The sequence below is a fragment of the Phycodurus eques genome, chromosome 15, assembly GCF_024500275.1.
Source record: "Phycodurus eques isolate BA_2022a chromosome 15, UOR_Pequ_1.1, whole genome shotgun sequence".
Lineage (NCBI taxonomy): Eukaryota > Metazoa > Chordata > Actinopteri > Syngnathiformes > Syngnathidae > Phycodurus > Phycodurus eques.
The window spans coordinates 12,117,099-12,129,549 of NC_084539.1; the positions used below are offsets into that span (position 1 = coordinate 12,117,099).

The window sequence follows — 12,451 nt, forward strand, 5'->3', positions numbered from 1 at the left end:
AAGAAAACACTAATTGCCACAACACCTCTAAAAAGAATCCACGACTTGTTATGTCTCCCAGATTGTCTTGGGTGTGTGTTCCAGTTGTTGTCTTCCCCCTGTCTCGTACACACCTGCTCCTGAGAGCATCTTCCCCACCTGTGCCTCGTTTACCCTAATTACCCCTTGCATTCAACCTCGTGTCTCATTCTTTCTGGTCGCCGGTTCGTTGTACCTTGTTGTCACGTTCCAGCATTCCTTGTTTCCACGTCACTGACTCATAGTAAGACTAGACCCTGTTCTGATTATTGACCTTGCCTTTTCGGATTGCCTTCCTGTGTACCGACCTCTGCCCGTTTATTAAACCTCTCTTTTTGAAACTGTGCATTTTGGGTCGTGTCCTTTGTTCCGTTCGTGACACAGACTTGTATTTTCACTCCATCTCCATTACGTGTCTGTCAGATATGTTTAGATAAGATAACCTTTATTGCTCGTCCCACAATGGGGAAATTTGCATTGTAACAGCAGCAGTGGTGGATACAGGAAATTAAAAGAAAAAATGCATCCAAGGAAGATATAGTATTGTATATGGTCTAGCACATTAACACGCAATATACAATATGTATGTACAGTACATGTGCACAGTGCAGAAGGCAGAGAGATCATGCAGGACTTCTTATTAAGAGACCATACATGGAATACAATAGAATAGAATAGAAATGGAGTTGAATTTTCATCAGAGAAGACATTTGTGCAAGAAGCACATTGCATAAACTATACAATGTTCCGGTTGTATACTCTGACCGCTGCAGGCACGAAGGAGCGGCGGAATCTCTCCTTCACACATAGTGAGTGAGTAAAAGTCCGTCACTGAAGGAGCTGTGCGTTTGCAGTGCTGTCAGAGTTTCTTGGCGGGGCTGGGCAGGGTTGTCCAGCATGCATGACAACTTAGCCATCATCCTCCTGTGCCTCACTGTCTCAGTTGAGTCAAGGGAGCAGCCCAGGAGAGAGCTGGCCTTCTTGACAATTTTGTCCAGTCTCCTTTTGTGCCGATGTGCCGCCAGCCCGGCAGACCACTCCATAGAAAAAGAGCACTGCGACCACCGAGTCATAAGTTCTTCAGGAGTGTCCCCTGAACACTGAAAGCCCTCGGCCTCCTTAGCAGGAACGGTCTACTCTGAACTTTCTTGTAGGGAATGTTGAGAGACTCTCAATGTCCATTCCCTGGATGTTCAGCAGTGCAGACGAAGCGTGACGACGCCTGCTAAAATTCACCAGCAGCTCCAATGTTGATATGGAGGCAGATTTTCTGGCATCAACTTATCTGTAACCCCAGTCGTCTTTGTCAGTAATGAGGCCGACAATGGTCGACAGAGAACTTCTGCAGGTGACCGGCAGCGATGCCGTAGCTGAAGTCCGTGCTGTAGAGGGTGACCAGGAAAGGAGGCAATACAGCTCCTTGTGGTGCCCCGGTGCTGTATGTAAGACTTGCAGTCTGACATATTGTAGTGGATTGGTGAGGTAGTCAGTAATCCAACCTGTTAGGTGATGAGCTACCCTTGCACGCTTCAGTTTGTCTCTCAGCAAGTTGGATTGTATTACATTGAACACACTAAATAAGTCAAAGAATGTTATCCTCACAGTGCTGTCAGCCTTCTCCAGGTGCTCCAGTGATGTATGGAGGAGGTAGACGATTGCATCTTCCACACCAGTGCCAGGCCGATAGGCAGACTGAAGTGGCTCCGTCTTGGAGGTCACAAGGGGGCGCAGGTGGACAAGGACCAATCTCTCTAGGGTCTTCATCAGATTAAAGGTCAGCACCAATGGCCTGTAGTTGTTGAGCTCCTGTAGGGTGGGGGGTCTTTGGTACTGGAACCAAGCAGGATGTTTCCCACAGCTGAAGCTTCAGGCTCAAGTTGAACATGTGGTGTGTGATTCCACACAGCTGTCCCATGCAGGATTTGATTTCTTATTTGGGTGGTTGTAAGGGACAAGGCTGAGCAGATGGCTGGTGTAGCCGTCGAGGTGTGGGGGTGGAGGGGGTCAGACACAGCAGTTGGTGCGGGCAGCAGGGAATATATGTAAAATTGTTTATTTTAAAAACAAAAAAATATTCTTTTTTTTTAATCTGATAAAAGAGCCCTGCTGCGAGAAATTGGCGCCCCCCACAAAGGTGTCCAATTACCTAAAGATACCACAAGATGGTAACAAAGTCCTACATGAAGCTCCAAAATTAATTTCAACATAGTTCCTCGGCATAAAGATGCCAAAAGATGGCGCCAAATTAATATATATATTACACAGGGCTAATTAGAAAAACAGCAAATAGGTGATTCGTGTGTGTGTGTGTGTGTGTGTGTGTGTGTGTGTGTGCAAATAACAGTGACTAGGTTGTAGCTTAAAAATAAATTCCACAATAATGTGTATCTGCGATTATGCAGGGAAACACTGTTTTTAATTAACTTAATTCTAATTAATTATTCTTTTTTTTATTATAGAAATAATGTTACATTTATGTTTAAAGATGTTTATTTTACAAATTTTTCTTCGTTGAATTATTTACAATAAAGCAATTATTTTAATGAGCTTAATGAATAGAAAAATAAATTAAAATGAAGACTAATTTTAGGGGGAGAAAAGGCAAATTAATTCAGCAAATATTGCAGGACTCTCGATAATGTAATGTAAATGCACATTTAGTCGGATTAAAGAACAGTCTGTGGCCCCCGGGCCATACTTTGCCCACCCCTAATCTAGAATATAACAACAAGAAGGAGAAGTTACTGTTGTTGCGTGACCCAAAATCTCATGAAACCAAAGCGTGTGTGCTTGTGAGGTCCCCACATGAACCTCAGCTGATGCTCCAGACCACAAAGCCATGATTTATTCCCCCACTCAAGTTATCAGAGCCAGACGCTTGTTTTTGCTTTTCCAACACTTGGCCCCTGTTCCCTGCTCCCTCCTGCTGCTCAGCCGTGATTGGCTGACGACACGGTGGGTGGATCGCACAGAATAAACAAATATTGCTGCAGACAGGCTTTAAGTCCATTTTAATTGCACTCTCTCGCTTGACTCTTTGCAGCCCGTCCACCTCAGCCTTTATTTCGGCTCCCTCCGCACCACCATGAGGACTGCCGTGGTGGCCGTTGTCATGGTGATGTTGTGTACATCAATGGCGCACAGTGATGTTAGGCCACAGAGGGATTTCAACCTGCAGAGGGTACGTTCAACTTTTTTTTTTTAACCTTTTTTTAACCTTCGCTGAGTGTACTAGCATTCAATTTGTTTAAACATGTTCCCTCAAACCAAATATTCTTAAGCCCTAATTTCTCATTATATAATTATGGTTATTGCTAGCAGTAGGTATGTGTGTAAAAATTCAAAGATTAATTGATTCACAAGAGAACAGCATTATCAGACAGATCTTTTAAAGATGATTCCGCTGATGGAAATATAATGTTCCTAAGACAAATATTAAGAAAGTTATGAATCTTTACAACCAGTGTTAAAACTGCACCAAATTCTGACCAAACTTTAGATACAAAGACAATAGCGGTGTGACCATTTTTGTTGAATCAGAGTTTCACATTTTCATAGCTTTCTTAATCTTCATCCTATTTTCAAAAGGCTGGTATCATTGGAAAGCTTTCTAAACACAGAAGCAGACAACATACTGTACAATAATGATGAAGTGACGAACTTAAAGTCATTACATAAGCAAAGGGCCCAGGTTTACAAAATAATGGTCACGAGCCAAACAGTTTGCAGATGGCAGTCAGGTGATGTGTGATTTACATTATTGTGGCACTCAAGCATGCGTAGCACAAACAAATTAAGAGTCGAGAATGAACAATCACTCCATGAGCTGTTAAAATACATAATAAGGAATAAATATGGCACAGTTAGGAGGCATTTGGAGTTGATTCATGAAATCTAATGAAATTAGTGTTGGAAGCGACGGACAATAAGAGCCATGGTGGCGGTTCAGAGTAACATCACAAGAGACATGGCCAACGGTGGATACAAAGAACGTGTGTGCGGATTGACCACTTTACAGCATATTGGCAGAAGCATAGAAATATATACGCTATATAATAAAGATGCGTTTATGGATTTAACAAATCATCTTACTCACCATTAAGTTTTAGAGGGGGCTTTGTCAACTATACATTTGGGAAATGTTGTCCAAGTACTTGTACTTGCTCTTTCAAGAAATGGTGATTCAAACTACGACATGTGTTCTACATCATCGTTAGAGTGGTATCGTGATAAACTGAAGAACGCCAAGGCAGTGAAATGTGGAAAACAGTGGTTACATCGCTACTTAAATTGAGCGATCAAGAGTGTGGCTCGTTGAGGGGCCACTTCAGTCAGCGGATACACACATACAGTACCTGCTAGTACAGTACCCCCCCCCCCCCCCCCCCCCAAAACAAAAATAGACAAGCAGGCGCGCTTTATAAAACAAGCTAACTTTAATAGCGCAAGCTAACTTTAATAGCGCAAGCTAACTTTAATAGCGCTAGCTAACGTGCTAATTAACTATAAAAGAAGACTTGATAAGTGCTTTAAAAGCACTTTAACTGCCATTGACTCAAGTTTAAATGTCTCAAAATTGATGTTTATCCAATACTAAAAACAAGTATACAAATGCTTAAACAGTAATAGTCCAAATGACCGTATTTTCACGACCATAAGGCGCATCGTATTAAAAGGCGCAGTCTCAGTTACGGGGTCTATTTCTGTATTTAACACATACATAAGGTGCACCGTATTATTGGGCGCAGGCATGGTAAATCATACGCTAGCTTAAAACAATGTTTTTAAAAAGGCAGCGGGAGCAAAACTGAGTTCGGTTGTACTTTATTGAAGTATTTAACAATGTACTCACGTTATTTATTTTTTTTATCAATCCTCATCCACAAATCCATCAAAGTCCTCATCTTCTGTATCCGAAATGAACAGCTGGGCAAGTTCTCCATCAAACACGCCAGGTTCCCTCTCGTCATTGTCGGAGTCAGTCTCGTTGCCGTGCGGCTCCTCAGAAATGATGCCGGCTTTTACGAAAGCTCGAACAGCAGTGCAAGCAGTCACGTTAGCCCAAGCATCCACAATCCATTCACAAATTGTGGCGTAACGCGCCCGGCGCTGCCTCCTAGTCTTAGTAAAGCTGTGTTCGCCATCTGTCATCCATCGCTCCCACGCCGCTCGCAACTTCACTTTGAACGCCCTGTTTACACCGATGACCAGCGTTTGGAGTTCCTTCGTCAAGCCTCCCGGAATGATGGCAAGCTCCGAGTTATTGCCCTCAGTCGAATGGTGACTGTAGAGACGCTTCTCCCGGCTATTCTTTGCTCATTAACCCATTGCTCGAGTTGGTCTTCCAACTCGGGCCACCTCGCCTTGTTTCTGCGGGAACTCAGCTTCGTCTTCTTGACTTGGCGAAGCTCGTTTTCCTGCTTCCTCTACTTGCGAACCATGGATTCGTTGATCTTGAATTCTCTCGCGGCTGCTAATAGCTAATAGCTTGCAGTTTAAACTGTGTTCGTAAGCGTGTCTTTTCGGGGGTCCTTAGCCAAACCGATGCACATACCGGAACTATATACCTACTGGGGACGTGTCTTTGGCGTCCTCCTTCACACGCACCCTTCCCCCTTCACGTCCGCATGCTGTCCTCAGTCACGTCCGCCTTTCCTCCATATAAGCAGCGTGTCGGCAGGAAATGCTCCCAGTCAGTCAAGCGGCGCACTCATTAATGTCGCACGACAACATTTACAGATTTTGGAACTCGGTGCACACATAAGGTGCGCCGCATTATAAGGCGCCACGTTCATTTTGGAGAAAATTTAAGACTTTTAAGTGCGCCTTATGGTCGAGAAAATACGGTGGGTTAAAGTTGTCTAACTTCATTTAAGCGCCTCTTTTGTATTATTCTTAAATGAGTTGATTAAAAACACTGGTTAGTTAACTTGCTAACTAACTTAAAAGGCTAGCTTTGAAAGTATTTTGAGGATTTGTTTTTCATACAATTATTGCAAAGGAATTTGTTAAATAAATAAATAAAACAATATGCCCTTAAGACCAGCAGACTGTATAATTAATATGCTATATAATAATTTGATTTATTAACTATTATTTAATCGTAAGCCAGCTAACGTGTTAACTAACCTCAACAGCTAACTTTAGAAGTACCTTGATCTAATTTGTTTAGCAGATACTGTATTGTGATTATTGCTAGCAATTTCAAACACAATGGGCTCTCTGCACATAACGCCGTGACTTCATATTCGATGCAGATGATACAGTTGTCCCTTTTCCAGTTTTGCGCAATATGACAGCTGTGTATTTGTTATATATACCACAGTGAGCTTTTTCGTGCTGCTTCGTGGATCTGACAGAAAGCCTGTAAATCACGTCCCCTGTCTGTCCATTTCGCTGCCTTTGACTGTAATAATAGAAAACACAGATTTTAAACGACAACTTAAAACACAAAGAGCATAGCTATTTTCTGCTTAAATAACGGGAAATGTTCATACTAACAATAATACATTAGCACATGCATATTTGTAAAGTGGTTTGGTGACATTTGTTTAGCATATCTGTCAGTAGTTTGATGACGTTTGTTTAACGTGTTGCTAATTTTAGCTGGTTAGCTGACGTTGACTAAAATGCTGCTGATACGTTAAATGACCTTGAGTGGTATCTTAAAAGATAAGAGCAACATTTGAGAACAGGCAGATAGTAAAAATCTATTGATTCTTTGATGTTGTCCACAAATAACCTTTATAGAGCACTGTACCACACATTTGTGTACTTTTACATGCAACAAAATGTCTCATTGATGTATGTGTGTATTTAGTTTGTGGGTAGGTGGTTCCGCGTGGGTTTGGCGTACGACTCGGCAAGCTTTGTCCCGTACCGAGACAAACTGAGGGCATCCCTGGGTGTCGTCACAGCGCAGGCAAATGGCAACGTTAACCTCACGATGTGGGACGCCACGTGAGTGTGTCTGTTGACGACATTGTCTATGTGTGACAAATAGAAAAAGTTGGCAAAAGTTGGAGATGCTGGAGATGCTTCTTATTGGACAGCGATAATATCTAATATTAACAATATCTCATATCAAGTTTTTTTTTTTTTTTTTATACACAGTGTGTGTTTGCATGTGTACTAGGCCGGCAGGGTGTCGCAGTAAAATGTACTACTATGAGAAGACAAACATTCCAGGACAGTTCACCTACTTCAGCACACGTAAGTCACCTGACTCGCTTTTATTGGACCATGACATTTGTAACGTCGCTGTTTTCATATATTTATAGTACGCACACATGAATATGAATACAGTAAAACAACTTTATAATAGTATACATAGTAGGGCGAGGAACCATCTTCGGTTATGCGGAACAATAGTACATCTCCCAACTAATCAACAAAAGCAAACTGTGTCCGCTTTGTTGCTTCAGCATATTTAAATAATATTTTTACATTTACATTACATACTAACAAGATTCATTTTTATATGTTATGAAGGTTCAAATTTGGGCAAAAAGATCAATATTTTCCATGTTTATCTCACATTTTGTACTGTAATGCATAGTCACGGTTCACTATTCAGGAATTCACCTGTTTGTCTTTTTTTCTGTGCAACCTATGCCCAGCTGCAGGTACATCTATTTCCTGAAAAACTCAGCTATTTGTGTTTTTTGTTTTTTTCTTCTGAAATGACCACAAGATGGCACCAAAGCCCTGTCCAATTAGGAAAGGAGCGCAGTTATTGTATGTTGACGTGATGATACTGTATATCTGAACTGACAGACAAGCTTTGTATGTCTGGTATGAGCTAAATTTAGCCTGGGTTATTGTCTTGTCATCATGTACTATACAGTACATGCACACTTATGGGGCATTTTTTCCAAAGTAAACCATCTCCAAACCATTTATTTTGAATAGCACGTATCACTGGGCTTTATTTTGTTATGTTTCATGGTTTATGGTTTTGTTTTTTGTTTTGTGACAGTGGTAATTTCGGCCTTCTGTATGTTCCGCATATATTGAGGACTGTCGATAAAATGCTACCATACCATATACATTTTGTCTGTAACTGCTCAACAAAACAATATGCAAGCAATGTAAATGACAAACATGACAAGTGAAGCAGCGACATTCGTAAAACACAAAATGTGAGCCATAACCTTTGGTGTATAGACACACCTTGTGCTGCAGTGTTTTCTGTTGTGTTTTTGTTTGTTGTTTTTTTGTTACTGGTCCCTTTCTATGCTTAGGTCACAACATGGTGAAGGACATTACCGTTGTGGAGACCAACTACAGCGAATATGCACTGGTGCTCAAACACAAAGTGTTTCACAGAGAGTACACCCAGGTGGCCCTTTATGGTGAGAAACACACGTACACACGCACGCAGTGTAAAACATTATGTCCCGGAGTGTCGCAGTGACTGTGTATTTGCTTGTAGGTCGCACTCAGAGGTTGAGAGTTGACGTCATTCAGAAGTTTAAAGCCTTCGCTTTGTCCCAAGGATTTCCAAGAGAAGCTATTCTCACCCTGCCGTCAGCAGGTATTTAATGGAAGGGAGGGACGTTCGGGGACCTTAGAGTGTTATCTATATGAATAGCATAGTTAGTAGTATACAGTATATCTTAAATTACATGTTTTGCTTTTTGTGGCTTTTTTTGCGGCAATTTTCAGAGGAAAAAATTGTAATATACAGAGAAAATTATGGTATGTATAACTTTACCCCCAAAAAAACTTTGCACAAGAATCTTTCTTTGGCTTTTTACAGCTTTTTTTTTGTGTGCAAAACGTCGATCAAAAGAAGGGCCACACTGGAAAGAATAAATGGTGAAATTAAGAAGAGTCTTTTGAGAGGTTTTGTGTGTTTGTTTGTTTGTTTTGCTGTTTTTTTCTTTTTCATTTTTTACAACGAAAAAAAAGTTACATTCTTACAATATTAAAGTGTTCATTTTTTTTTTTTTTTTTTTGCTTTGCTTTTTCTGCTTTTTGCAGCTTTTTTGAAACACATTTTAAAAAAAGGGACACTGGTGGATTTTTTTTAATTTTTTTTAATTACAAACAAAAAGATGTCATACATTTGTCCCCAAAATATTATTATATTCTATTCTTATGAGAATTAAATATATCTTCTATTTTCTGGGTGGGGCTTTTTCTTTGGCTTTTTGAAACATTGCTGCCACACTCGTTTCAATTAAAGGGCCATACGAAATGAAAAAAACAAATTCAGAGGAAAAAAGAGTCATAAAGCTACAAGAAAAAAGTGTTATATTCTAACAAATATAATGTTGTGTTTTTTTCCCCCCACTTTTTCTTTGGCTTGTTCCACCTTTTTAACATCCATCCATTTTCCGTACCGCTTATCCTCACAAGGGTCACGGCATGCTGTAGCCTATCCCAGCTATCTTCGGGCGGGAGGCAGGGTACACCCTGAACTGGTCGCCCGCCAATCGCAGGGCACACATAAACAAACAAGCATTCACACTCACATTCACACCTACGGGCAATTTAGAGTCTTCATGCATGTTTTGGGGATGTGGGAGGAAACCGGAGTACCTGGAGAAAACCCACACAGGCACGGGGAGAATATATAAACTCCACACAGGCGAGGCCTTACCAGTAAAATTCTGAGGAAAAAAAGTAATAACTTAAAAATCATATTCTTATGAGAATTAAGTTTTTTTTTTTGTTTTTTTTACTTTTTATTAGTTTTTTTGCTGCTTTTTTGTGATACTTATTTCAAGAGGAGGGCCATACTAGAAAGAAAGACAAATACAAATTACAACGAAAAACAGCATAAATGTTAACAAAGAAAAGTTCAATTCCTATAAGAATAAAGGAGATCTTTTTTTGTGATTTTTTTTCTCCTTTGTGTTTTTGTGACACATTTCAAAAGAAGGTCAAAAGTAATAATCGTATGCTTATGTGAATGACCTTTGAAGGTTTTTTTGTTGCTTTTTCTTTGGATTTTTGCATCCTTTTTACATCACTATTTCAAGAAAAGGGCCATACTGGAAAGAAAATAATTAAGAGGGAAAAAGTAATTTTCATCCGACAACTAATTGTCAATATCAATGTACGTAATGTACTAACAGCTCTTTAAAGACGGATAACACACAATTTAAACATGTATTACATTTATCAGCGCATTTGTTTCTGCCCAACAGACAACTGCCCTCCATCGCCATCTGGATAGGTGAGTTCCTTCGTTATCAAATATTTCAATACATGAGGATCAATAGAGTATCCGGCACCTCTTCACTGTGATGTTGTCCCACTCTGCAGGTCCCTTGTCGCTTCTCCGGTGTGTTCAATTGCCATTTTTTTCCTTTCAATTATAACCTGACAACAAGGATGATAACATAACAAAACATTCTGAAGTGATGCAAATCCAGATGTACATTATCTTTCCATCTCTTCTTTGCTCTTCTTCCTGTCTCTAATATTGCAAATTTTACTGTCATAATTTTTTTCTTGAAAAATATGCAGATTTGTTCTTAATATTAGAAACCTTTTCCTCTTAAGAAATTGTGACTTATTTTCATATTACAAATTTATCCTGTAATATTGTAACTTTTCTCTTATTTTTGCAACATTATTCTTGTTATATTTGAACTTTTTTCATAATAGTGCCATGTTATTCTCATAAGATTACAAATTTCTTCATCATAATTTTGCAGCTTTATTCTCCTAATTAGTATTTTTCTTTATCATATTTTGTTTTCTTGTGACATTGTGACTATATTCCAGTGAAATTGGTGAAACTGTTATTGTTTCTGCTGTTTCACAGTGAAATGCTAAATAAACTATTTACAACATTATCCTCTCCGCCTGCTTATTATTTTCTTGACGGTGGCAATTTCAATAATCCGTTCTCACTCAAAATTATGACTGCAACTACAACTTTAGTTTTCTTAACAACATTGCACTTTTATTTCCATTTACATTTAAAAAGTATATGCACACCTTTTAGGAGAATATTGGAATTATTCTCAAATATTGTTAATTATTCTATTATTGTGACTTTTTTTCATCGTAATACAACTTTTTCGTGTTATATTGTTCTGCTGTTGAAGATTTCATCACTCCTTGTGTTTTAAGACAGTCTCAGTGGGGACACGTGACACGATGGGGACTTTGGGATTCATTCTGACTGACGGCGTCCAAATATTGTTTGGTTATGACATGCCTTTATGTCTATGTACCTGTACATGTCAACAAGTAGTGTAGTTCATTCAAAGGAAGTGGTGAGTTGAATCATCTGGAGATCCCTTAAATAACCACAAGGAGGCAGAGTATGCTTGTTTATGTATGTATGTATGTATGTATGTATGTATGTATGTATGTATGTATTTATTTATTTATTTAGGGATAGATACAAAAAAAAACAGACAACTGAAAACAGGCATCCCATGTAAGTATCTAATGTTTATAGCGAATGCAAGTCTCACATTCAACTGTGATATATTGATAACGACAGTGCCAAAACAGCTGATTATTAATGTTAACTATTGTAATTGGCATACTTTTCACTGAATTATTCTTGTTTTATGCAGCTTAATAGACTGAAACAAAAACTCATTTGCTGAAAAAAAAATGCTGTGACATTCGGCTTTTGGCCAAATTGCTTTAATTCTTTCAATCCTCAAATCAACGTCTGTTCCTAAAAATCGGACCATTTCATTATGTGCTGAACATTTTCCTTTTTAAATAGGGCTGCTCATCACTGTCTGCGGGGATTCTCAATGCATACCACTAGGGCTAGGTGGGCTCTCTCTATGTGGTACACAAACGAATCTCTGAATTAATGGTACAGTGGTTGAAACTTTTATTTTTTATTTTTTATTTTTTAAATCCAGTACAGTAAATGTTTTAAGTCCAGTTCAGTTGTACTTCATTTATTAATACAGTATGTCTGCATTCAATCCTGTATTTTTAATATTGGGTTACTTTTTTTTTTTTACTTTCATGTCCAACACATTTAAATAAATTGTATAAGTACAGTTTTTAATTTTTGAGAACCCCTGCACAATATAACTTGAGCAATTTTTATAGGTACATTAGTTTCAAATCGGGAAGTCCACTTCCTTCATTGATCAATACTTTTCCCCAGCATAATGCTATCAGTGGTATAGGCATGCCGTGCATACACATACACGTGCACACAGAACTTTGCCCCACAACCTACAAAGAGTCAGCAAAACAATTTCAGCAGGGTCGTGGAATGTAATTAAACACAGAGAGTATGATGAAGGGAATTTGGAGTTTGGTGTTCCTGTTGGTCTTTGACTGGATATTGCATGGAGAAAGTATAATTGTCCCTCAGGAGAACTTTGATTTGCACCAGGTGAGAATATTTCAACTTCAGCTTTTATTGTTTTTGTATACAATATTTTAGTAGTAGTTGATGATAATGTACTTCCTCACAGTTCATGGGGAAGTG

At 39.1% G+C, this 12,451-nt stretch overlaps 1 protein-coding gene across 1 annotated transcript; it reads left to right on the forward strand.

Annotated features, from left to right (window-relative positions):
* Positions 1-3,044: 3,044 nt before the first annotated feature.
* ptgdsa (prostaglandin D2 synthase a) lies at positions 3,045-10,827 on the forward strand. Its single transcript, XM_061698894.1, has 7 exons — positions 3,045-3,199; positions 6,839-6,978; positions 7,154-7,230; positions 8,262-8,372; positions 8,453-8,554; positions 10,176-10,204; positions 10,294-10,827. Exons 1-6 carry the CDS (start codon positions 3,104-3,106, stop codon positions 10,202-10,204), a joined length of 555 nt encoding a protein of 184 aa, XP_061554878.1. The 5' UTR covers positions 3,045-3,103; the 3' UTR covers positions 10,294-10,827.
* Positions 10,828-12,451: the final 1,624 nt, after the last annotated feature.